This window comes from Phlebotomus papatasi, chromosome 1, assembly GCF_024763615.1.
Source record: "Phlebotomus papatasi isolate M1 chromosome 1, Ppap_2.1, whole genome shotgun sequence".
In the NCBI taxonomy this organism is placed as follows: Eukaryota; Metazoa; Arthropoda; class Insecta; order Diptera; family Psychodidae; genus Phlebotomus; species Phlebotomus papatasi.
Genome location: NC_077222.1, coordinates 25,430,832 through 25,458,201, shown reverse-complemented (window position 1 = coordinate 25,458,201; position 27,370 = coordinate 25,430,832). Strand labels below are relative to the sequence as shown.

At 34.9% G+C, this 27,370-nt stretch overlaps 2 protein-coding genes across 2 annotated transcripts; one reads left to right on the top strand and one right to left on the bottom strand.

Moving 5' to 3' along the window:
- The first annotated feature begins 4,085 nt into the window (after nt 1-4,085).
- Nucleotides 4,086-19,815, top strand: LOC129798318 (serine/threonine-protein kinase meng-po). Its single transcript, XM_055841425.1, has 5 exons — nt 4,086-5,238; nt 11,030-11,391; nt 18,181-18,363; nt 18,440-18,750; nt 18,810-19,815. The coding sequence occupies exons 1-5, from the start codon at nt 5,176-5,178 to the stop codon at nt 19,727-19,729; spliced, it is 1,839 nt and encodes a 612-aa protein (XP_055697400.1). The 5' UTR covers nt 4,086-5,175; the 3' UTR covers nt 19,730-19,815.
- A 96-nt stretch (nt 19,816-19,911) lies between these two features.
- On the bottom strand, nt 19,912-27,245 carry LOC129798317 (putative sodium-coupled neutral amino acid transporter 10). Its single transcript, XM_055841424.1, has 4 exons — nt 26,833-27,245; nt 26,635-26,752; nt 21,472-22,160; nt 19,912-21,208 (listed from the first exon to the last, which is right to left on the bottom strand). The coding sequence occupies exons 1-4, from the start codon at nt 26,917-26,919 to the stop codon at nt 19,964-19,966; spliced, it is 2,139 nt and encodes a 712-aa protein (XP_055697399.1). The 5' UTR covers nt 26,920-27,245; the 3' UTR covers nt 19,912-19,963.
- Between the last annotated feature and the right edge of the window lie 125 nt (nt 27,246-27,370).

Below are 27,370 nucleotides of genomic sequence, written 5' to 3'. Positions count from 1 at the left end.
TGTAATACAATTTCTACGTTGTATTCCAAGTTCAAAATTGTATTACATAGCTATAAATGGGCCCTAACTATATACATATTATGATCTCCGATGACTGGGAGACGTTTAGAGAACGGAATATTAGTTGCTGAGCATGGGAGCACCTATCCCTACCTTCAATCTGCAGAAGCACTTGAGTCAAGAACAGTAGAGTGCTAAAAAAACATATTCATTTTCCATTAGAAATACACCAGAAATCCTGAAACATTCTTGGACTGATTTAAATATAGTCAAGTGTGCTAATCCGGGCGCTTCGCTATCTGGATCGTTTATGACTAATCCATTTGAAATAATATTTTTATTTTTATTTCCGTAATATAGTCACTACAGTAAAGTAATATAACTATTCAACTTTGAGAAAAAAGCAAAAATAATATTTTTATCCATTAAATAAGTGTGTCTAATCCACTCATTTCAATCTTGTGTCAGCTGGGTTCTTCACTAAAAATTTTCTAGCAGTGATATATTGCTAATGACAGCTGGTTGATTAAAAACATTTATTATTTTTCCTTGTGAAAAAAGTGTTTTAAATCCAAAGGTTTAATTAAAAGTGAATTAGCGAAAAGGCGACCCAGTTAGTGCATGCTGACTTATCTCAGTAAATTTTCTTTAATATTTTTGATTTTTTTTTATATTATGTTTCTGAATGAAACAGTGAATAATTCTATGGATTTAGAAGAAGTAAAAAAGAATTTCATCAGTCCAAAAACAAGCGTTTAAGTAGCATTCTTCGAAAAACGATCCAGTTACCCCACCTTGCTATATATTTATGATCCCTCTTCAAGTTTTTTATTAAAAAAATATTTTTTTTTTTTAATAAGCAAACTACTAACCGATCATAATTGAATATTCTATCAAAATTTAGAAAATATATGAAACTGGTCATAAACCCATTCGCAAACGTTTAATGATGATTGGATATTTGCATAGAGGCATTTTGAGCACTCCGCGATTTGCCCACTGCCATTATTCTTTAATTGCTTCATAAAAATTTGCAAATGTGTAAAATTCTAGTCAGATTTTTTCCCTCGTTAATTTTGTGCCAAACAATTGTTTGACTCAAAAAACATCCGTCGTTTCTAACAATTTATGTGCAAATTTTTTGATAAAATGCAACAAATATAATTTTTCGTCCTATTTTTTGGGCTTATCCTTGTTTCTCTCGCTGCATCATGGAGAGTATACAAGAGATTACAAAAAAGTTCTATTTGTGTAGTATTATTTTTCCCCGGCGAATTTAAAAGTGTAGAGAAAAAGTCGAGGGAAAACGGGAAAACCAATTCATTTTATTGCTGGCTTTGGAGATATTGAATGTTGATTTAGAAGAAATATTGCTGAAACGTTGCACTTTGAAAACTATTAACACAGAAAAAAATATCATAAAAATGTTTCCACATGATAAAATCAATTCAAAAGGAAACTAAGTATAAAATGTGCTTTTTTCCATACATACCCCAGTGTGTATTGAGATTCCCCGTGGAATTGAAATTGCATAAATGAAAGACTTATTTAATTTCTATTTAAATAAACTTCTTATTTCTCCAGCTAACCGCTGAAATACAATGATGAAAGATTATTTGATTTCAGTCTGGTTGGTAGGGATTATTCAATTATCCCTTATTCATGTCTGTCTTGAAAGCAAATATTGACGAGAAACCCCCCTTTGCTTTTCATTTCTCCAATTCTTCGCTTTTCTTCAATATTTAATTCATTTAAAGCCATGGTGCAGCAATATTGTGCGGATTTCTTGAAACTTTGTATTCGAGTTTCTTACAAAAGTTCACATTGAAGTGCAATTGTACAAGAAAGTAAAAATTTTTCTCACGAGAAATCAATTTTCTTAATTAAGAATCTCCTTTAGTGTTTCTACAAAATGTAACTTGGGTTTTATTGTTCTGATTAATTGGCCATTATGAACGAATTGCTTTTACTTTAACTTGAAATTTATTGTTCTAAACTAAAAGTTCGATAAAACATTTTTTTTTGCTCAATGTCAAGCAGAGAAAAATTTTCTTAATAGTGTGGCATCCAAATACGACGGCGGCGGACACAGAAAATATTTGCATGTGAAATTTTGCATTATTAAATTAATGTAAAGCATTTATGGGAATAAAAACCATTCTAAAAAAAAGTATGTAAAGCATATATAGTAATTAAAAAGGGTCATTTAAAATATATAAAAAGTATTTTTTGTTCTTTTACAAACCTTTGTTCATGAATGTTTTGCAAACACGTACAAAAATGCTTGTAAAATTGCCATTATTCCGTCATTATTCCGACCCAAGGGCTTTTTTTTTGGCAGTCAGAATTTTGGCTTTCAGAATTTTTGTATTCAGAATTTTGGCGTTCGGGAATTTGATTTTTTTTATTTTGGCTTCCGGGATTTTGGCAAGCAGAATTTTGACGTTCAGGATTTTGGCTTTCAGGATTTTGGGTTCCGGAATTTTGCCATTCCGAATTTTGGTTTTCGGTATTTTGGCATTCAGACTTATGGCTTTCGGAATTTTGACATTCCGAATTTTGGCTTTCGGGATTTTATCAGTCAGAATTTTGACTTTCTTGACTTTGGCTTTCGTATTTTGGAATGCAGAATTTTGTCTTTCAGGATTTTGCAGTCAGAATTTTGGCTTTCGGATTTTGGCTTTCAAGATTTTGGCGTTCAGAATTTTGGGTTTCGAGATTTTGCCTTTCGAGATTTTAGCTTTCGGGATTTTGGCATGCAGAATTTTGGCTTTCGGAATTTTGGCATTCCGAGCTTTGGCTTTCAGGATTTTGGCAGTCAGAATTTTGATTTTCTTGATTTTGGCTTTCAGAATTTTGGCATTCAGAATTTTGGCTTTCGGGATTTTGCCTTTTGGGATTTTGGCATTCAGAGTTTTGATTTTCGGGATTTTAGCAAGCAGAGTTTTGTCTTTCAGGATTTTGCAGTCAGAATTTTGATTTTCTTGATTTTAGCTTTCAGGATTTTGGCTCTCAAAATTTTGGCTTTCGGAATTTTGCCTTTCGAGATTTTAGCTTTCGGTATTTGGCATTATGAATTTTGGCTTTCTTGATTTTGACTTCCGGGATTTTGGCATTCAGAATTTTGGCTTTCGGGATTTTGAAATTCAGAATTTTGGATTTCAGGATTTTGCAGTCAGAATTTTGATTTTATTGGTTTTTGTTACTCGCGATTTTAGCATTTGGGATTTTCGCATTCAGAATTTTCGCTTTTGAGATTTTGGCTTTCCGAATCTTACCTTTTTGGGATTTTATACTGCACCGCGGTAAAGGATCAGGTAAAGAAAATTTGTGCAAAAGATCTCTAATTCGCAATCCTAAGTACTCAGTGTATACTAATTTGGTCTAATTCATTAAATCACTGAAAAAGGTCCACATCCTGACCTAAAGCTTTGGGCTAGACAGAAAATTTGCATTTCTTCTTGAGGTGAAACAAAAGTTCCTCTCGCGATCACTGAATCCTCATATAGTTTGGGCTATAATCATTTACCACCAAATTTTACTGGCTAAATATTTTGAAGGATCACTTACTTATCCGGCGCTACAACCAGTTACAGGTCTTGGCCTGACTCAGGACCCGTCGCCACACGAGCCTGTATTTTGAAGGATCAGCCTGGGTCTATTTAGGGCTTTAGTCTATTAAGGATGTTTTGTAATGCAATGACTCATAGACATGCTGTCCAGACTTCAAGCTCCATGATGCACCCATACACAGTTCAAATCCAATTTGAGTTAACAAAATTAGCACCAAAAATGTCTGTTACCACGTTTAGTAAGTTCAATCGAAATGTATTAAAAGAAAACTTTTAGTGAAGACACAATGAGCTTTTCAGCGTGCTTTTTCTTATGTGCAAACCTGAATTTCCCTGGCAAATGGAATGATCTTCAAATGGCAGATGTTTAGTTTGAAATTGTTGTTTATTCTAATGCTAAAAGGCAGCATGGTATGAAAAATTAAATAGCGAGAGCGAAAATGAGAGTTTGGAGAGGGAATTTTAATTGCTTGACAATTGAATTGGTGTGGAGAGAGGAAAAATCTGTGATCCACTTGAGGAAGATATTTGGGATTCATGTGCGCGAAAGTTCCTTCTCTCACACCGAAATTGATCACAAAAATAGATCTCAATTTTCACACGAGGGGCTCTGTCTGAGGAAAAATCTTCAGTGCTGTGATTTCAGTTGGATGTCAAGTGAAGAGCTTATAAGACGAGGTTTTCTTCCACTTTTCTGGGTGTCATATGGGAATTTCCCAGCATACACACACACACACATCCATTCAATTTAAGTGATTTCGAGTACATCCTCTCCTCCTTGGGGGAGGAGAACATGGTCCTGGTGAAGGAGAGCATTTTTCACAAAGTTGGGTGACACAAATCTTTGTACGTGAGTGAAAGACTGAGCTTTTTGTCTTGGATACGGTTGAAATTTAATGTGAAACTCAACATGTGAGTAAATTTTCCATTGAAAATGTCTTTTCTCAGAAAATTCAGTGAGAGTGAGGTGGAAGATTCTTAAAAATACATCACACAGACACAAAAAAGTTTTGCAGTGCAGTTCCTTATGTGTTGTAATTTATATTTAAACCCGATGTGCCTGGTACGATCGAGTGGATCCGTCCGGATGCCACTCTCTCTCAATGACTTCAATCTCAGCATCTTTTTCCTGGGATGCACTTTCCTGACAGCCTAATGCCAAAGAGAATTTGCCCCGAAAAAGGGTGACAGTATATTGCCCATAAATTGCGCACTTCTTCAAAGAATCTCATCTTAGATTAACAAAATAAGAAACTTTATGTCCCCATAAAGCCCCAATACATATGTATGAGACTTTCTCGCCATTTTCTCCGTTTTCATTGTGACTATTTTGCGCTATTTTTGCTGTTGATGTGAGTATTTCAATTAAAATTTGCGGTCAGAACAGCCGAGAAAGACATTTGCGTTGCTTGGCATTTGGCCGCGGGTGATGTTGGTACAAAGTGCCGGTGGAAAAGAGGAAAAGCCAGGAAAAAGGGGAGCAGACAATTGAAATTGTGTGAGTGATTCGTCTAATGTGGAATTTGGGAAATTCGGTCACACAACCCAAGAGATGCAAATCAACGGAATGCAACATGCTTGATGAGTTGAGAGGACAAACGAGATGAACACTAGTCGCAAGAATATCGGACACATTCACAGAGTCCGGGAATTTGAGCTTGAAAAGGTAACTTTAACCTAAGAATTTGCCCATAAGAGAGCTTTAGACAGAGTTGGAACAACGATGATCAAATACCAAGAATACAGTTTCCATAAGATTATTCACTAATAATAATAAAAATGCTAGGAGAATATCCTATTGAGGGACTTGGAAATAGAACTCGGATTCAATTAGAACACCCTGAAGATTTGTCTGAAGATCAGAAAAAAATTTATTTGTAGGGTTAATACTTGAATACTTCCATTGAATTTCCGGATTATTTTAGATCTGCTGCAATGGTATCAAATGGCTAGGTTTTCCTTAACTTGTCTTCTTGATCATACCCATCTTTTCATGTAACGTGCCCTTCATGTCTAAATATGTCACGGACATAAAACGTACTACCAATGAAAGGACTTTCCATAATTTCCGTCTTTAATTGGAATTGAAGCTAAGGCGGTAATAGCCGCATAGAAGGGGGAATTAAAAAAACAGAGATGACAATAAATAATTCCCTAAACTAACCAAGACTGGAAGACATGGATGTCTCTCAATCGTTTGAGAAGCGGCGTAGCGCGTTCGAGAGACAACAGGCAGCGATGGGGTTTCTCCAATTGTGACGTCCTTTGTGACTGTGGGGTGATCCAAACCACCCCCCATTTGTGTGTTTGTCCGCTGTCCCCTGCCTCTTGTGGAGCAGAAGATTTGATGTCGGCAAGTCCGCTTGCCATTGACGTGGCCCGTTTCTGGGCAAGACATACTTAATTTTTTTAAAGCCTCGACACGATTAAAAGTAGTTAATTAATAAATAAATTAATAAATTAACCTGATAAAAAAAAGATAAAATTCCGAGCTGTACAGTGCCCGCTTCGTTATACGGATGATTGGGAGACAATATGACAGATGTCCGCTTCGTAATCCAGATGGATTTTTTTTGAATTTCTTCAACGTATCGAAAATATAATACAAGGTTTTTTGTTTATAATTAGACTAAAAGTTTTAAAGAAGCTCAAAAAAGCTTAAAAAGCTTTAAAAAAAAATTAGAGAATTATATGCTATTATACAGTAGATTCTCTCTCAATTGGGCATTTGGGACAAAATGTCATCCGGTTTATCGATAGATTTGGGCATCAAAACCTTTGTAAATTCCACAAAAAGCGCTCAATTATAAAGAATCACGATAAAATAAGAAGAACTACAGCGAATTTGAGCAAATTAGCTTCATAATTAAACTAAAAATTGTCAACAAAATTTTTCGCCCGATTGAAAAAGAGCCGATTGAGCGAGAGTCTACTGTACTTCATTTATTAAACAAAAACATCAAAGGATAATTCATTTACATTGCCGAACACATATGCATACATGACCTCAAAATAATTTTAATTGTAACCGTCGAAAACTCATCCGGATTACAGCGATCCGGATTAGAAAGCGAGCACTGCATATACACACTCATTTCACGAGTCCTCTGTAGCCGGCTTAAACGCAAAACCGTTATACGGGCTTGAGACCTAAGGCTTAGCCATATGGTTTAACTTCTTTAACTCTTTCGTCTCTTTTGGGACTCTGAGTACCCAAAGCAGCATATGAATGTTCTGTGAAAAACAATGTTTTTTAATTATTCAGAACTGATAAAAATCCTATTATTGTGGATGATTACAAACTATAAGGATGTCCAAATGTAAGATATTTTTTGTAGAACCTTAATTAATTCCTGAGCTTAGATATTCTTGATTAAAAAATGGTGAAATTGGCTTGCAGCATATGCTGCGGTCCGGAAAGAGTTAATCAAGAATTTTTGGAAAATTGGGAAGATTGGATCATTGAGGACAAATGATCAATTACTTACATTCTAAAAAAACAATCAAATGCTATTTAGGATTTTGAAACTTTCAGGTACTGGGTTTTACCTCCAGTCTGAAGACGGCTTAACAGTTGCCGGCCTCGAATTTTGAATAATACCTCAACTTATAATTTGAATTTTTAAATGGCATTTTACGGGTACTCTGCCATGAGTTTTAAAATAAGATTTTTTCAGGCTGAATCTTAAGGAAGCACTTATTAGATTTTTTTTGCTTATTTAATTTTCATTTACCTTTTCTTACTATTGTAAATCCTTCTTTTACTTTTATTTTTCTTTTTTTTCGTAGTTGCTTTTTTACTTGTTTTTCTTTTTATTCTTTATCACAATTGTAAGAGGGATGAAACCTATATTTGTGATTCAATAAATATTACTATTACTATATATTAATATTTGCATACAAATTGAAAAATGAATTGCATTTACATTAGAAATTACAAAACTAGAGTTTTTAAATTAAAATTTCTTTTGTATAATATTTAAAATGGAAATACCTAATAATGTTATTCAAAGTGATTGTAATGAGTGAACGTTTAAGATTTAATAATAATTGTACGATATAATAATGTAATTAGCGTTGGTGATACGTCCAGAAAAAAAAACGGTGGAAAACTTTTCTGCATAATACAACTTGGGTTTTGCTCTGGAATTAAACTCTAACGCTAATTTCTCTGACAGATTTGTGCCCCAGACAGGCTTACGATTTAAGCCGAGATGGCTTAACGTAATTATAATCAAAATGATGATCAAATAACATTTCTATCAGTTTCTGACTAATCCGTCTCTTGGGTTAGGACGTGAAATAATTTAAATAATGAGACACTGATAGGAATTTAGTCAAATCATTATTTTAATTTTAAGTACGTTAAGCCGCCTGTTGGCTTAATGCGTAATTGTGACTAAGACATTTCGGGTTAAATCGACATCCGGATTAGTTTAGAAACAATGTTGGGAATGTAATCTAATCATTATTTTGATCATAATTCCTGTAGGCTCCTATCTCGGTTTAAGTCGTAGGTGTGTGTAGCACATAAACATAAACCATCGATGGACGCTGGAAGCTACACAATCGTATCTAAACATAAGAAAATTGTATTTCTAATGCATTATCATTGAATAATTTTGCCTATCTGTCTTTGAACTCTTGAATCATACTAAATGCGTTCTTGAGTTCCCCAATGATTTTTTTTTTGCAAAAAGCGGCAACAGGGGTAAACTGTATTGAGGCACCTGTAAAATAACATTTTTTTCTTAAATGAAACTAAAACTTACCGTGTTATAATTTTATTTTACAAACTAGGGTAAAGTGACATAAGTTGGACATAGTGTTACAAATTGGACCATTCGCCGGTACAAGTTGGACATGGCTTTTTTCTTGATAAATACAGTACAAAATTTGTTTTTAAGCACAAGGAACCAAATTATAAAACTAAAGCATTAAAAATATACAAGTAAACATGAAGTACTAAATTTATCAAGAAAAAAAGCCCTGTACAACTTGTAGCATTGTCCAACTTGTACCACTTTACCCTAATTGTGAAAGTAAATTACATTATAAGACTCAGTACATTTCAAAAATAGGAGAAAGAACCCCTATTTCAGTTGGCCCTCAATGCAAAGCTAACCCACTTTCTCCAATTTTTAAATATTTTGAAATAGTAAAATTTCATAACACTTGTGCTCTACATAACTTTTTGAAGTGTCATATTTCCTTGAATCAAATAATAATAATAATAAAAGGCATTGGTAAAAATAAAAAGATCAAATTGATTCTTTTCAGAAAAAAAGGATCATATTTTAATCTTGGAATTTTGAATTTCTATCACAATATACATTTATTCGACATAGATTCCTAGACAAGTCTCATAATTTTTTTTCAAAATTGTAATCATTAGAAATTAGTTAAAATAATTTTTTATAAATACCTATCTCTTCTATTATAGCATTTATTCAGTTTGAAAGACAACATTTAAAATTGAACAAATACTTATGCCCAACGCACAATAACATTTTTTTGTAAACATGTTTTTAAAATTTCCCATGAGAATGAGCGAGATGACTAGATCTAGATCTCACTCACACTCACTGAAATCTCAAAAACATGTTTACAAAACAAAAGTTATTGTGCGTTGGGCATTAAGATACTTTATAAATAAGTTTAGGAGAGTGGACTAATTCCTCTGCAATCAAAACCTTGTTAGAGTATATTACTTCATTCCGAAAAATAAAATATTCAAAAAAATATTTTACTAATTTCACCAAATAGGCGTTTTAATTAATGGATAGGATGGCGGCATTACTTGTGGCCTGTCTTTACTTATGGTCTCGTCGCAATTTTTGCCAAAAAATGATCCCGAACACCAAAAAATGTGATGTGTTATCATAAGACACCAAATATTTTGAAATTTTAGGTTTTACGAAATAATTTTGCTATTTTGTAAAGTGTTTTGCGAGGAGGCCATAAGTAGACAGAGGTCAAAAGTATAATGTTACCAACATAGTGATTTTATATTTTTGCAACTATTAGTAAAATTCATGAATAAAAAATTATAGTTTTTGATATGTACTTAAGGAAACGATATATTTGAAAAGAAGACAAAAGTGAAAATAATTAATAAATCATTAGCTTTTTTTCCTTATCAAAACTATGAACTAGAACCTAAATAAAGTAGGGGAAAGCGCGCTATATTCAGACGACTCAAGCTTCAAACAATTCATTTTTTTCGAAGTGTTTTAAATTAATTTGTCCGATTAATATTGCATTTGCAATGCTTCAAATATCCAGAAAACTAAGGGGAAATCCAAACGTAGAAAAAATTGAGTTATCCGTAGCCTCCGTAGCTTTAGTCGTCCTGAGATTGCGCGCTTTCCAATAATTCTTTATAAACTAAATGTTTCATTAAGAAAAATAGAGTTTCAGAAGAGAATGCAAAAAAGCAAAATTTATATGAATTCAAAAAAGACTTTATGAAAAATGTTAATAGAAAAGCTCACACAATTTAATTTCAAATTTTTTAATTAGTTTCAAAAACTAATTTATTAAGTCTGCTAATTAATATTAGGAAATAAGAAAATCTCTAGAAAATTGAAATTTTATGTTTAGAAAATACTTATGCTGTCTTGTCAACATTTCAAAAATAATAAGTTTTGATTAATTTTGGAAAATAATCTGGATTTTTAAATTCGAGATTAAAGTATGAATAAATTTGCTTTTTACAAATAATATTTTTATTTAATTTGATATTTATTTCCTTAAGCTTTTGTATACCAAATGGCACTTAAGCCTCACAAAAACCAAACATTGTGTCCTCTAAGAAATATATTTTTTGAATGATTGGCGATCAAATGGTCCTTAAAACGAGTTGTATTACTTCTTCTATAATTTATCTATTGACTCTACAAAATTAATTTTCCCTTTTTTGATTTATATAATTTTTTTTATTTTTATTATTATTTAACGTTTTAGGCTAAATGAAGATCTATTAATCTATTAATGCTCCAATATATTTTTTACTATTCAAAAAAAGTTTCTGTTAAAAAAAAATAAATCTATAAATCAAAGCTTATTTTCGCTCATAAAACTTTCATAAATGCATCTGCAAGTGATTTCTTTCATTCTCGACCATCACATTCACTATCCATATATTCCAATTCAGTGGATATTGCTAATATCTATAACTTTATTTTATGTCAGTTTTTGTAAAGCACAATTCAGTAGTTGTCTGCTAATTTCCGCCGATAATTCATAGGATATTGTCAATAGAATTGCATTAATTAAAAAAATAAATTAGAAAACTTTATAATATCTTATCTTGTCGAAATGATCAGAATGGTATTCCAACTCTGGCGCTTGGCTTCGTGCCAAAAGAGATTTTGATGTCTTTGGCTCTCAGAAAATCTTCTTCCTTTTAACTAAATACTTTACCATACTGACGAATTACCGGCGTTAATTTGAAGGTGAGCCTAGCCGATGAATTTGATATCCTACAAATTGTCGGCGAAGGATGGTTCGGAAAGATTCTTCTGGTGGAACACAAAGCCACAGACACGGAGATGGTTCTGAAGGCCTTGCCAAAGCCCTACGTCTCCCTTCGTGATTTCTATCGTGAATTCCACTTTGGACTGCATCTGGGGGCTCACAAGAACATCGTCACAACGTACGATGTGGCCTTTGAGACGGCAGGATTCTACGTATTTACCCAGGAATATGCACCTCTTGGGGACCTCACGTCCAACGTCCTGGACACGGGAATTGGGGAGATTCACTCCAAGAAGGTGGCCAAACAGATAGCCTCAGCACTTGACTACATGCACTCCAGGTGAGCAATCCAAGTCCATTGAAAATGAATTAACCCAAAAATTTATCGATGCCAATTAGCATCATTTGACGTCAATTGATTTAATCGAAAAGTGTTATTATTAAATGGTTCAAATTGACTGTCTGGGCCAAATATTTAAGCACGAGTCAATTAATTACACATTTTAATTGACTAGATGTTTGTTGTAATTCAACTTGCTTCTCACAATACTACCTCTAGCTCGATCTGTCTAACAGTTTAGTTTCCTGTTATCGAAGATAGACTTGCCAAAGAAGAATAGAATTTTTACATTATTGACATTTAAATATTAAAATAAATCAATAAATCAATAAATGCTATACAATTGTTGAAATCATTAATTTTACATTTATTCATTTTATCAGTGCTAAATGTTTATCCGATACATTTATCAAATGAAACATACCACATGAAGATAATTATAGAGCGTAATTAAAATTATATACACAAAGAACATAAGCCACAGCATAATTATTTTTAAATCACTTCATAATTGTGTTGGCCTGTTAAAACGTATTGAATAATTATGATATTTATCATTGTTTAATTAGCTGCAGCTTTTTAATATACTCATACATATCAGTTGGGTAATAAATTAAAGTATATTTATATTAATTTATGATCAATACATTCGCTTTTTGAATACTATGTAACATCTTTTTTTATATAAATAAATAATAAATAAATAAAAATAAATAAATTTTAATAAATAAAAGAACTTATAAGTAGATTAATTAAGGATCCCCATTGATAAGTTTTTGTATGGCTCTTGGTGTCTTGAAACTACTTCACAAATCTTAATTCTTAATGATTTTAATTAATTAATTAATGTCATATCGATGATAGTATTTGTGCACTAAATGTTTTTGTTCAGTAATGGTCTTTCGAAAAGACAAAACCATAACAAAGCCAAGCCAAACCTATTCGAAAATCGAGCGCAAGTCTCAAGTACAGGTTTTGGATAAGTTCTCTCTGATATATCTTCGAATTGGTACAGTATAAAACTCATGCGGTGAGAGCTCTTAAATCGGGAAGGTTATTACTGACCGTAATACCCTAGACACACTTACGACTTAAGCCAAGAGAGCTTAAGTTGCTTAAGCTTAGTTGAAAATGATGGAAATGTAATTTAACCATTATTTCTAATATAATTACGCTAAGCCGTCTCTCGGCTAATCCTCAGATCTGTCAAAGCCATAAGGAATACATCCACCATTTCATCCATTTAAAATTAAGGCTATCAATAGACTCTCCTTTCTAACATATACTCCTCCAATTTCTTCGAAGTTGGATCCCGAAGACTCCATCAATGAAAAACTACGAAAAAACTAACATTAAATTATAAAAAATAATATTTCTTATGCTTTATATTTTAAAAGTAAAATTCTTCGCAATAAGTTCCAGAAATATCTCTGATAAACGGTAAATGAAACCCTTTAAATAAAAAGTCGTTGATGTTCCAAGAATTTAAACTTAGTTTCGAATTATAATGAAATGATCTTCGTTTCTTTGATTTTCCCAACAACATGCAGAACCATAAACATTTTGATACTGGAGGCTCTTCAAATTTCAAAAAGGAAATACTGAATCCGTTCAGTAAGAACCTTTCGAAGAGACAGAGTCATTCCAAAGCCAAGAAAAACCTATTAGAAAATCTACCAGAAGCCTAAAGTGATATTTCGCTTAGTCGCCGCTTTAGCGGTGATTATTTTGCCATTTCAAATTTCGATGTTCTAACACTTCAATCGTCAACAATGTCAACGACAATCGTATACACGTCTGCTGCAAAAAGCGAATTTTTATGTAGTTTTGTGGAATCTCAGGTCAGCAGAATGCTTTAATTTCAATTTCATTCAAAGGAATGCCCTTTTCATGAACTTACTCAATTTTGTGGAACTTGTCAGTTAAAACATTCGAACTTCCAATGGGTTTTTAGTAAGCTCTCTCTGATAACCCTTCGAGTCGGTAAACCAAAAACTTCAGAGGGATTCAGTAATAACCGGAGAGGTTATTACTGAATGATAGGACTTTAGCCGCAATGCGGACAAATCGAGAGGTAAAAATAACTTTTCTTTGGCTTTCGAAATCGATCTTCGAATTTTTAAATTACAGCTGTGAATGAAGTGACAAGTTCCATTGCTTCAATTTTTTCACAATAAAGGGAAAACTGATACATTTTGACAGTCAAGTCGTTTCAGAATTTGAAGCATTGTACGGATGAAACGAGAAGTTAAACTGTTTTCTTTTTGGTTTTCGAAATTGATCTTCGAATTTTTAGACTACAGCTGTGAATGAAGTGACAAGCCCCGTTGCTTTAATTTTCTTCCCAATAAAGAAAAAACTGACACCTTTTGACAGTCAAGTCACTTCAGAATTCGAACCATTATGCGGATGAAATGAGAAGTAAAAATGTTTTCTTTCTGGCTTTCGAAATCGATCTTAGAATTTTTCAAACTCTGCCCGTGAATGCATAAAATCCCTTTTCTGTTTTATTGTTCCACAAACTCTCAAATTATTTTAATAAAATTTAATTTAATTTAATAATTGAAATTTGGTTTAATTCGTTATGCCTTATATCAGGAAAATTTTGTTGTAATCAAAATTGGCATTGTATTATTGCTGATTTGTATAGCACCAAAATTTGTTAGTTGAAAGTGTTTTCAGGGGGAGTGGCCTAATTTTTCGTAGGTGGATTCTGGCTGATTCTTCATACTTTATTAAAGATAAAAGTTCTGGAGGTATTTTTTTTGTCATATCATCTCGAAATTGAATATATAAAGTCCTCTTCTAACATGTGAAGGAGACCGTTAATACTCTGAGGAATTGAATACATAGCGGAGCCTTCCCATTAAGGTTTACTTCGGTTGCATAAATTTCACTTTTAAGAAACTGTGGCTCTTAAAGGGGGCGTGTCTTAAAGAAGCTTTTGGATAAAACTTCTTTACCTACGAAAGAAGTACCTCCAGAAGTTTTTCAGTCCGATGTAATGTAACAGGAAATGAACGGTAACACTGAACCTCTCTTGATTTTCAGAATTTATTCTCTACGAGGATGTATAGAGGATGAATGTCCTCTTCATCATATATCGAATATTGCAGGGAGAGACGCTAAGACAGCGGTGGCTGCTATCAGACAAACATTGAATTCTTTGAGACCTATATCTGTCCAAATTTTTAGCTTTAGCTCCAAATCGGTATACTAGTTAAATAAATAAAATAAAAAAGTAAAGTTACGTAGGAGGAAGCTTTCAGGCTTCGCACACAGTGTTTTCGAATACTTCATATTTTTGCTATATCTTTTAATGATTCTTACGTATTTTTTAAAGAAGTGTATCACTTAATTCTATATATTAAAGAAAGAGACGAATTACATTTGGTTGGACTAAAGTTCACAACATTTTGAAAAATAATTCCTTAAAATAATTTCAATTACCTGAAACTGCCCCATTCTTCCTCAATTAAATTTGCTTTTCCTAAATAAATTTCAAAACTATTCCACGTTACCATAAATATTAAATAACCATATCCTTTTGTAATATTTCCACGTATTCGTTAATTACTATAGGCATTAAATATTTTGTGTATTAATAAAATTTCGGAAGTATTTTGTAACCTCTATCATGGCGAATTATTTAATCGATAGCATGTAAACGTAAACAGTTCATTCTGGTAAATTTGCTTTTGCTTGTGGTTCTCACTCGGGTAAAACATTGCTGTACAACATTAGAGACATCCCCATTTCAGTTGGGAAATGCCTGGAATGCCCTTCACTTAGTCAACATAATAATTTTGCAATTTTAGGAAGGATGCAATCTACCGCATTTTCCTGACAAAGCATACGCACATAATCATTGGATTGGGAACAATATTAGTTGGTCCCTATGTGCCATACAAATCCATATAAAATTATTAGTGGGAACAGAGGGGAAAAGAGGCCTCATTAAGTCCCAGTGGGTCTAAATCTCACGTGATTTAATTAATTATGAACTGTAGGTGGATGATGTACACAAATATTCAATAATCTCTCCAATATTTATAAATATGGGTAGGATCATAAATTATTTTGCACATACTAAACATTGGCAGAACCTTGGCTGTTCTTCCCACATCTCCTTGCCTCTGCAATGTTCTTTGAAAAAGTTGTTTATATGGAGAAAAAGATAAATAGAAATATTAATAACACACTTGCTCTACAATTTCACTATTAAATTCTAGCATGAGTACCAACTTTTTCTCTTTATTTATTTAAATGCCTTCCAGAAAATATGTTATAAACTGCTTTTACTCAAAAAGAAACTAAATTTTCCGAGCTTTTTGCTAAAGCATGAATTGAAACTTGAAGAATCTGAATGAATAAAATATGCATTTCATATTGAAAATTGTTGTGAAAAATTGCAAAAGAGTTTACAATTTAATTAAAAATACTTTTACATCTTAGTCAAAAAAATATTGTTAGTTTCTTCGGTCGAATTAGAAGATTTTATAGCATATTTTTCTACACCTTTGCAGACATTGTATATCAAGTTACTCGTAAATTTCTCAATTAATTGAGACAATGGCTGCAAATTGGAAAACTTATTGTTTTGTTGTGTAAATAGCGCTCTACGAAATTGAACAATTACTTAAATCCTTGATGCAATAAATTACTACAGTCACTACAGTAATAGGTTGAATAGGAATTGTAAAATTCACAATAAATTAGAAGATTTGCGCTTTAGATTTGTTGGATTTTCTGTGAGCCTCTAATATTAGCCAAAGTCATTAGATTCTCAGCTAAATATTTCATTAAATGCACGAAAATAACCATTTTTTTATTCATAAAAGTTTTATATGATCGTGAGTACACTGAATAATATCAATGTTAGTGTTCAAATTTAAATATAAATCGCAAAATTTCTGGATTTAGAGCTAAAAGTAGAATCACGTTGAGCGTCAAATCCTTAATAACATTATTAAAGACGTTAATTGTTTTTACAATCTTTACTTACGGCGTTATCACACTTGCACATTAAAATTTTAATGTGATTCACATTAATTGTCGCTTGTGAGCATCCAAATATATTATTTGTGTCTTTGAGTCACTTAATATTTGGGGTTTTTCTATTTATTGATAAAGAAGTGGACTTGGCCTGCAAAAATAAGTTTAAATTTCCCTAAAGCATAAATATTTTTCACATTAAAAAATTAAAGAGAAAATCGCATTAATTTTTCGCATTAATGCTGTAAATCAATTTATATCAAATTTTGCGGGTCAAGTCTACCTTTTTATCAACAAATAGATCAAATTTTGAATATAAAATCATTCAAACACACAAATTACACATTTGGACTCTCACCAGCGACAATTAATGTGAATCATATTAAAATTTTAATGTGAAAGTGTGATAACACAGTTAGACAATTTCGGAATTACTAAATCCATGTGTCGCTTGTAAGACTTTGGTTTAATTTGTATTTTATCTAATTTCATAATTTTAATAATTAATTTATTAATTATTCAATAATATAGACAGTCTTTTCTTTTTTTACCTTCTCAATTAGCTACACATTCTTTAAAACATTAAATCTTGATTTTCTGTGGCTAGGTTAAAACATGTAACGAATTAGAGAAAATTGTGATATAAACAGAACGACAAGTTTCCCAAGTAGCATTGTATGATTACAGTTATAGAATACCTCCTGAACACGAAATTAAAATGTTTTTTTTTTAATCGCACCCTCGTTTATTTTCTCAGTGTAGTTATCAGTTATGAAACGGTTCATTACCGCTTCAAAACCTATTGAAACTGGTTCAGTTCTGTCGGAAATTCTAAGACCTTTCCAACAAGCCTAAACATGACCCCATTCGCTTGATAAATGCGCTATCTAGGGCCTTTTTAACTTTTGAAGTTGGAAAACCGTTATTCGGATGATTCAACGGGATTTACGCACAAAATAAAATGTCCGCCTGGGGTTATCTCTAAAACATATCCAAATTTAGATAAATTCCAAAAATATCACACTGAAAAAGAACAGTAGATTAAAGTATTTTTTGCGCATTTGTCATAATCGGTAGTGAATCGGTAAGATACCCGTAAATGACTTATTTCTTTAAATATTTTTTTTCTGTTCGTAAACTTGTAGTCCAACTAGGAGTTAAATTGTACGAGATACGAATTTCCATTCCTCAGGGGACCCCTATAAGTCGACCCAAGGATCATTATTGTGGTTTTCATTTCCTCCAGACCGCCCAAAAACGTATTTTTTGATTAGTTTCAAAAATGTTATATAGAATTTCAAAAAGGTAGCATAGATAAACATTTCGTCCAAACCGGGAAATTCGCCTTTTTGATATAATCAAGGTCAGAGCTTAATCACTTTGGAGGACTCCATTCATAAACCGATATGGTTAAATTCGGATATTTTTGGAAAGGTATTGAAATTTTGAATCCAGGTTCATCGCTATTGATCGGTAATAAATCGATTAAGTACCGATAATTGAATGTTTTTTCGGAAATTATTTTTTACTTGACCTTAAGTTTATTCCCAAGCTAGAAGTCAAACGATAAGAGATATCGACTTCCGGTCTTCAATGATCGCCCTCCGCCCATAAGAGTTTAAAACCAGGGATGATTCTAAACACCGCTTCAGACCTTGGATTTTTCGGACCTTAAAATTAAGAACAAGATTCATCGAATTATTGGTTTTTGCTTGCATATCCGATACCCCTTGAAATTTATTACTGTCAAATAGTTCGTTATTAGAAATCTAAATCCGTTTTTTCTCTTTCCAGGGACATCGTCCATCGAGACGTAAAGCTGGACAACGTGTTGGTCTTCAAGTCGGACTTTTCGCGGGTCAAACTCTGTGACTTTGGTGAATCCCGCCGGATCAACGCCAGTGTTCAGCGTCGCAACGAATGGCTGGCCTACAGTCCTCCTGAAGTCCTTGCTGTACGAACGGATGATACATACAAGTAAATGAGTGCTAGAAATACCCAATTTGAAGGGGCTCAAGACGTGGTCTTATCGAAAGATTTAACTCTGTTACAGGACCAATCCCTCCCACGATGTTTGGCAGTTTGCAATCGTGGTGTTTGTATGCCTTACAGGGTGTCTTCCGTGGCAGAAAGCAGCCCAAGATGACCCTCGATATGTGCGCTACTTTGCATGGCATACATCCAATTTGGCATTTCCCATTAAAAGACAGCCGAAACTCTTCAAACTCGTGTCAGCGCGCGCCAGTAAGATGTTCCGCAAATTCCTGGAGCCGCGCCAGGAACGTCGGCCCAAGAGTCTCAGCGAACTCTCTAAGTACCTCGATGATCGATGGCTGGCTAAGGGAGCAGAAAAGGAGATTTCCTGTAAGTTATGAATTTTTCTTGATTTTTGAAAACAGAAGATTCATTTAATGTCCTTTCAGCAAATGAACCCGATGAACTCTGCCCGTCGATGTATTCCTTTCATAGCAGCCCTGAGGAGAAGAACAAGCTTCTGTCTGCGCTGGCTGAGGCAGGGATCGAGACGACAGTTGATCGTGTGGCTAAGAAAGCTAGGATTAGGGATTGGATTCAATCCTCCGTGATTACAGAGGAAGACGAAGAAGATGATTCAGGAACAACAACGCCTTCGTCCACTATGTCCCGGACACCGATAGCGGGGCATGTATCTTCTGTTCGAGCTGAAGAACAGAAAGAACAGCAGTATCACAGTACAGTGAAGGATGCTTCAAGGAAGCATCTGGACCCTCGCACGGGGATCGTTCAAAGCGGACCGAGCGAGATGGTAATTGCAAACCAAGATGTTCAGGCAACTGAGCCTAAGCTTAATGGGGCTCATGCTGGAGACATCGACCGGAAGATGTCTGTAGCATCAACCGGATCAAATATGCAAACAATGGTAAATGCGCGGCTGGAGTTCCCCATGAAGGGGCCAAATAGTAACATCAGGGCCTACAATGAGACCCAAAACTACTCCTCGCGATCCATTGTGAATACACCAAATGATCGTGGAATTATCTCCAAGGGGATCATGTCAACAATTCGATCAATTGCCAATGTAACCGTTCCGGAATTGGCAAATTCAGCAGTTAATAAAGATCGCTATGAAGATACGAAATCTCCAGTGATCTCACCTGTTGCCGTCAAGAGATCTTCCGTGCGATCTTCGGATTCTGGAGGATCACTTTTGATGAACAATTCAACTTCATCAAAAGATCCCAGTCCCTTTGATTCATCCTCGAGTTCTCGGGGATCAACGGGTTTTGTCAACATCGTGGGATCATCAACAACAATGAAAGACACGCCGTACGATCGTATCGTACCCAAAGCAAAGAAGAAGTAACCAGACAATTCAAAGATAAACTCCTAAAAAGCCCCCATATTTTTGATTCTCATAAATAATCCCCAATAAAGAAGTTTCCAGACAAATACTCTTCTTTTCATTTCTCTTCATTGAGTAACAGGACGGTTGTTTTTCCATTCCCTTCCTTTCCGTTCTAAGGTGTTCAAGTACGAAAAAGAAAATTAAAGACAAAATTATATAATTTTATTTTTCTTCCTTTATTTACATCCAACTTTAAAGCTGCTCCAAATCTCTCTCACAATCCTGATCACCTACATTTCTCTTCTCCCTGGCCGATGGCGAATTAACCCCCAACAGATCCCGTCGTATTGTATCGACGTTCTCTTTGGAAGTTTCTGGTTGATCTTTCTTCACTTCCTCCTTGGGAAGCTCTGGTTTGCCATCGGCTTTCTCAACAGGAGCTTCAATCGTTGCCTTCACTGTGTCCATCAGCTTGGGCAGCTCCAGAATCTTCTCAGGCACTTTCATCGGCACCTCAAGAGTCCTATTCTTTGGCATTGTCGCCTCCCTGACAACCTCATCGTGCTTCTGGGAAGCATTCGGCAGGAGAGCTATTGGAATGGGATTGGGGAATTTATTTGTGATGTTCTGGATCAGTCTCTCCCTGGAATTTGGTTCTGGAATCTTGACCGGTTCCTCGGCAATTTTCACTTCATCTCTGTGATCTTCAGCCTTTGGCACCTCAAGCTTTGGACTAGAATCATTGGGTTTGGCAGGATCACCTGGAGGGATATTTTCCTTTGAATTTTTCTCATTGTCAATCTTCCCGGCTATCTGTTCAAGTTTTTCCATCATTTGTTTATTTTGTCGTTGGATTTCATTGACAACAGCATGGAATTCATGATCATGCTGATCATGCTTCTTGCCTGAATCTTCCACAGCGATCTCTCGATCTTCCTTCATGATAGCGTCAGCATCGAGGATCTTCTCTTTCTCCCTAACTTCACTTTTATCTACTTCTTTCTCAATTGTATCCTTTTGAATAATAGATTCCTTTCCAACATCTATCAAATCCGGAGGTCTGACTTTCTCTGTGATCTCTCGATCTTCCTTCATACTTTCAGGAAGCTTAGGTTCAGGGATCTTCTCAGGAAGCATCTCTCTGACATTATCTTGTATTCTCATGTCATTGAGATCATTATTGTCAATGATAGGCCCAGACTTCTTTTCATCTATGGCACTTAGATTGGCATAAGTGCCAAGGATCATGAGAACAAAGCCAAAGACGCACATAAACTGAGCTGCAGATTTCTCAGTGGAGTCCTTCTTGGCCACTCGCTTAAAGCAGAGAGCCGGGAAGATTACGCAAATGGACACACCCATCGTGGACCCAATTAGTCCAATTACAAGCTCAATTGAAGGAATGAGGATACCAATGATCAGGCAAATCACCACGATAATAACAGTTAGCAATCGGAATTTTGCTTCAGGTATGTAGTTAACTGCATCAACGTGATCCTGCCACCAAGAGGACAAGATATTTGCATTACTTCTTCTTATATTTGTATTTAAATATGAAAAGAAGACTTAAATAAAGTAAAGGATACAGGATATAGAAAATCAGAAAGAACGAAAGACGACGTAAAGGCAAGGTAATTGATAGGACGCAAATTCTGCAAATCGAACACATAAAACAAGAAAATTTCTATTGGCTTAAAGGAGATTCGAACCCAGGGCACTTATATTCCTAGAAATTGATCAATAAAACCAGTTCGACTTACCTTTCTGTAGAGCAAGGAATAGAGAGAGGCTCTGCAGGGGAAGATCACTAGGGGAAAGCTGCAAGCAACAGATATAACAAAGCCAATTTTGATGACATCACTGATGAGGGTAGCAGAGAAGTTTAGAAGGATATTCCCAGCAAATCCCTGGGCGCAGAAAGCCACGTACCCAAAGAAGCCAACCAAAATGTAAGTCATACAGCATAGAGCTGTAGCTGACCGCACAGTTTGGTTCATCTTTTCAAGTGACACTCCAGGCATCGTTTCCTGCACTTCAAAAAGCTGCATCTGACAGCCTAGAGCCATGCTGAAGATTGGTAGGCATTGCATGACCCCACTCGGTTGCCAGAGAAGCACCAAGTGCTTCCATTCACCCAACATAAAAGGTCCTTTAGCCTCGGCCATGACTTTAAGCACAAGGCAGAGATAGAACCCAATTGATGCTGTGCTCACTGTGGCTAGGCTGTCGACATTTTTGAGCAGGCCTAGCGGCAGGACACACAGGAGCGTCAGCAGTACCATCACCCACAGTCTCAAGAGATCAGTTTGAGGAATATTTAAAATTTTTGCGGCTATCTGAGGTCCTAGATCGCCTACAACAACGTAGTAGGCTATGCAAGTACCCATCAAGTAGCCAATCACGAAGAGCTCAACCATCAGCTTTCCCGAAGTTCCGAAAGCATGGAAAGCTACCGAAAAATCAACAAGTTATAGGTACAATCACGAAAATTATGATTTCATTTTTTTTTAGTAAATTCATAATAATAAGTGCTTGAAACAAAACAGTTAAATCAGAAAAGAGAAGTCAAAAGTCACCAAAATTTAAAAATTGCTTCTGGCAAAATTTCAATTTACAAAACCATGATGATGAGGTCATAATTTCTGCATTCACAGATAATTGGCTGTAATTTTTGAATGAATACTAAAGAGAGAGAATCTTATTTTTCAACGCAATAAATTTTATACTTAAACAGCCAAAATAGAGATCGATTTTAACTTTTAGAAAGCTACAGAACAACAATCTATAGAAAACTATAGGTAAGTTAGATTGCTTTATCCTGTTAATTATTTCCTTCTAAATCTAAACAGTCAAAAGGCAAATCTATGCAAGTCTGTTAGGAGGCGTCGATCTCGGGGTAGGCCTAGAACAAAACAAAGGAGGCTAAAGCAAATTCAGGATTTTGTCTTGGAGAGCCTTGTGATCGATAATGAATATCTTTCTGAAAAGACAGAAAATCGAAAAGTATGGGCTGCTAACCTGGGTAGAATGAATGGGTAAACTGTCAAAAGTCTAGTTTAAGGCCAGTAGATGCCGCTCGGAGTGGTGAGCATTGCTCCAGCGTATTACGTTCAGGTCCAAACTATCATCAATTAGAGGATCATAAATTAGATGTTCTTTATATAAATTTTCTTTACATAATACGCTTTATACACTTTTGCCAAATTTTGTAGGCTAAATATTCTCTAGAACCAAACTGAGTCTATTCAAGCCCTTAGCCCGTGACTTTTTTCTAAAGTGTAATACGGGCTTCAGACCTGAGGCTTACCCATATGGCTTAAATCCTCTTTATCAGGCAAGATTTTTTAGGAAATTGTTCCTCCGGATTGGATATTAAGGGCAAATTATCCATTAGATTGTGAGAAACCAACAAAATTGTTTGTTATTTAGATTTTTGAAGCTTAGAGTACTGGTCTAAACCTACAGTCTCTGAAGCCAGTATAACGTAGAGAAGGGTTAGTGATGTGAGTAAGCTCATGTTGGATCACGACAGGGTAAAGATCGTAAAAGGAACACGCAGGTTCTGCAGGAATATCTGATGCTCATATTCACAACTCTCTTGATACATTGGATCAGGAATCAGTCTTAAAGTTACAGTTGACTCGAGTCTTAAACCCAAGTTTCACGCCATATTTTGCGGGCTAAATAATCATGAAGATTAGCCTAATTCCCTAGACACACTTACGACTAAAGTCCAGAGACGACTAAGCTCGTTCATAGCCAATTCAGTTCCTGACACACTACAAACGAGGCTTAACATTTTTTGGCACTCAAAAAAACATAATTTTCGTGGGTTTTTATGCAGATATTTCTACTGAAATGCACTAGTACTCTTTTGAAAATGAAACTACTTGTAAATTTGCTTCACAGTTCACGTATAACAACAAGAATTATTCGCTAAAATAGCCAAACTTGGCTTAAGTCGCGAGTTAGCTTCCACCTCACAAATAATTGTAATTAACAATAATTATTGCACGTGTACTGAGACATGATATTACAAATAGTTTCATTTTCAGAGGAGTATTAGTGCATTTCAGTAAAATATCTGCATAAAAACCCAGGAAAGTTATTTTTTGTAGATACTAGTGAATGCTAATCCTCGTTTATAGAGTGTCAGGAACTCACTTGGCTATGAACTAGCTTAGTCGTCTCTGGACTTTAGTCGTAAGTGTGTCTAGGGCATAAGTCTATTACAGTAGACTTTTGCTAATTCGGCTCTTTAAAGATCGGGCTACTCACGTCTGACCAGGTAAGCGTGGATTATAGCCTCAATTAACCCCTATCTTTCATACCTCACTTTTAAGAAGCTCCCATACAAAATACCCCTTACCAAATATACGTGAAGGACACTGTTTTGCGTTCATGGTGGTGAAGAGCGGAACTACGAAAATTATGTTGCCGGCCATGTTGCTCGGCTGTCAGTGACAAGATATAATATTTTCCAAAACATTTCATTTGTTTTTAAAATTATCATAAAGATTCTCAGTGTTTTTAGTGTTTTTTTTAATAATAATAAATGTGCGTGAGTGCGTTACGTGTAGAGAAAAGTGTCGTGGTAACTATAAACAAATTTACAACTTTGAAATACGTATTTTTATTACCTTTCGGGGGTATTTTTTAGGAGAATTTTTTTTTCAGAATAATTTTTGCTTTTCGAAAGTGTTAAATCGGTTAAATCGCTCATCCTGGTTAAATAAAACATATCCATATCTTTGTAGCTTCTGTCATTTGTATAAAATTCGAAGGTGAAATCAGGATATGCAATTGACAGTTTCATTCCACCGCCATTGAAATACGTGGCAAGATTCAGTCCTTAATTTGTGCCTACCACTCGGATCTTGCCGATCAGGGCTAAAATAGTGCCTAAAGCTAGGTGTTAATTAATGGCTCAACGCTGGGCCCCCCTTACCCTGTGTCAGACGGGCTTTTTAATTCGGGCAGCACTTAAATTAAAAAAAAAAGTTTATTGACATTTTTCAAGTTTGATTATGATTATCAAATGAAACAAATATGCTCAAATTTGGCATGGTTTGTCTTAGTTTTGATATGTTTTTGCATTATTAAGGGTTTTTATGAAATTTTCAGTATATATGTGTAGCTCAGAGGCAAAATGGCACATATCCAATGCTTTAGCCATAGGATATGTGCCATTTTGCCTCTGAGCTCCACATATGTGTATGGAAACTCAACATGAATAAAAAATCGTTGCATTTCAAAAATCTTGTCGCCCAAATTTCTCTCTAATTAGGGTGACATTTCGGTCCCAAATGCCCGAATTGGAGGGAGTCAACTGTATAATTAGTTCGTTTGATTTTCTTCTCAACAGTCAAATTATGGTGTTCAGTCAGTTTTATGGGGTTTGAGGGCGCTATACGCCTCGGGTCTGATTTTAAAGTCGAACTTCAAGCTCTAATTATCATTATTCCCCGTTTGGGGCAAAGGAAAATTTTCCGTGCTTAGCAAAGTTATCGGTAGCGCCTGTTGAGGCAAAGGGAAATTTTCTGTGCTTTGCGAAGTTATCAGTAGCGAATGTTGGGAAAAAAGGAAATTTTCTGTGTTTCTGGAAGTTTTCAGTAACGCCTGTTGAGGTTAAGGGATTTTTTTTGTGTTTTTGGAAGGTTATTATCAGTAGTGCCTGTTCGATTCTTATACAAAATGTATGAAAGACGAAATGTGAAATTCGAAAAGGTAATATACGAAATGTACTAGAAGACAAAGCTTCGGCAATACGAAATGTGCAATACGAACATATAAAATACGAAATGTAAAATACGAAGTTTCCATATCCCATATTGCGAATAGATGGAGTGCGATGACCGTCTGATATATTATCCCGACAGCGTTTTCCAATCGGCTTCGTCAGTCAGCCTACAACAGTGAAGCTGTGAGGAAGCTCGTTTTGTGGCTCCCCAGGGAATGGGCAATGAGCACTATGGGAACTACAATCGTGGAGGCTAACGATGGAGGACACGCTGTGGTGTTCTGGTGAAAGGTTTGTAGCATTTGTGCTCCAATATGTGCAAGGAATATATTTCAAAATACCAAACGTGTTCGTCGTAAAAATTTTTCTTATCAATACAATTTAAAATTAATGAAAAACGTTTTGACCCATGTTTAAAGTTATGAGCTTAAAAATGGTATTTACTTCCAGTACGTCCAGAAGTAGTAAAAAGTCATCATTATTTTGCTAAAGTCAATGGTGTTATTCCAGAGAGTCCTTTGATAGTTTTTATAAATACACTGTAATTGCGAGCGCTAACTGGCGGAATTTATTTGAATTTTTTATGTGAGACTTTCGCAAAGTAGCCTAATCAGACTAATCATTTTGAAAGAAAATATGACGTTGTTTAACTAACTGTTAGATCTGTTTGTATCTGCGCTGTTCCGAGAGACATCTCCGAGAAAGCTAGTACGTAACTAGTAGGTTAATTTTATTTAATTAAATAGGAAATTAATAACTTTGAAATAACCCTAAGGGTTGCTTCTCCCAAAATTTGTTCAAATCTTAATCTGGGGCACTAACTATATGTTTTCCGAATTGAACAACTGTTTGATTCGTAGGAAAACTATTATATTTTGTAAATTATTTGACTGAAAATTGACCAAAACTTGATTAGGAAGGTCAGTGTTATTAACGGAAATACTCGAACAAAACTGTTACTGAAATATTCCTTAATTAAATATTTAGACTTTTTCCCAGAGTTTACAAATAAAACCTGATGCACGTGCGCAATCATTTGTAAAACTATTTATCTTCAATATTTCTTGTTCTTAAAATAACTATGAAATGAGTGTTTTATCCAACCTATTTTTTACTTCAGTTCAGTAAATTTTGTTATTGCCAAAATCAATTTTCAAAATTTGCAAGAGTTTAGTAACCTTACCAAGGAATTCAAAATTGCGCCTCTTGGTGAGGAAGGAGGATTTAATGAGGAAGTGGCAGGAGATCCTAGTAACGTACATGCTAACAATCAGTAGAATTATCGCCAAGATAATACCGCACTGCAAGAAAAATTAAAGATTTTGATTACCTGGACTTCCGGAAGCATTTTCAGGGTCAAAGAAAGAAGCAGAGAGCTCACCTTGAGGAAGCAGAAGGGCATAGCAAGTATTCCTACGCCAATAATGCTGTTAGACAGCGTTATCACATTAGTCGTTTGTGTGCCCATGATAACAGCATCTGCACCTCATGAGTTTTTTTTTAATTAATTTTATTACACGGAAATAACTCTCCAGAATGCCACGAAAGATCCTCCAACAACTGCTCACAAGTCCCACCTGCACTGTCTCCTTGGCCTCAATTTGCCATTTTTTCACACACTGCGAAGTCACAAATGACTGATGGGGATTGTCAGTGAAGGAATCAGGGAAAAATACCACGTACTACCTTAGAAAATTAACAAATTGCTAGAGGTAATAACTATTAAAAAACATCAGCACCTTTTGCAACGTCGTCAGCAACTGAGGTGACAGCTGATGTAAACAAATACTCAAGAAAGTGGGCTACATTGCTGGTTTCCAGTTTCCACAGTTCGAGAAATTCACAAGACTATCGGGATCCCGAGAAGTCTCGCATTATCAAATCCCGGGAAAGAAAAATATCGATCTTCTCATGAAAAT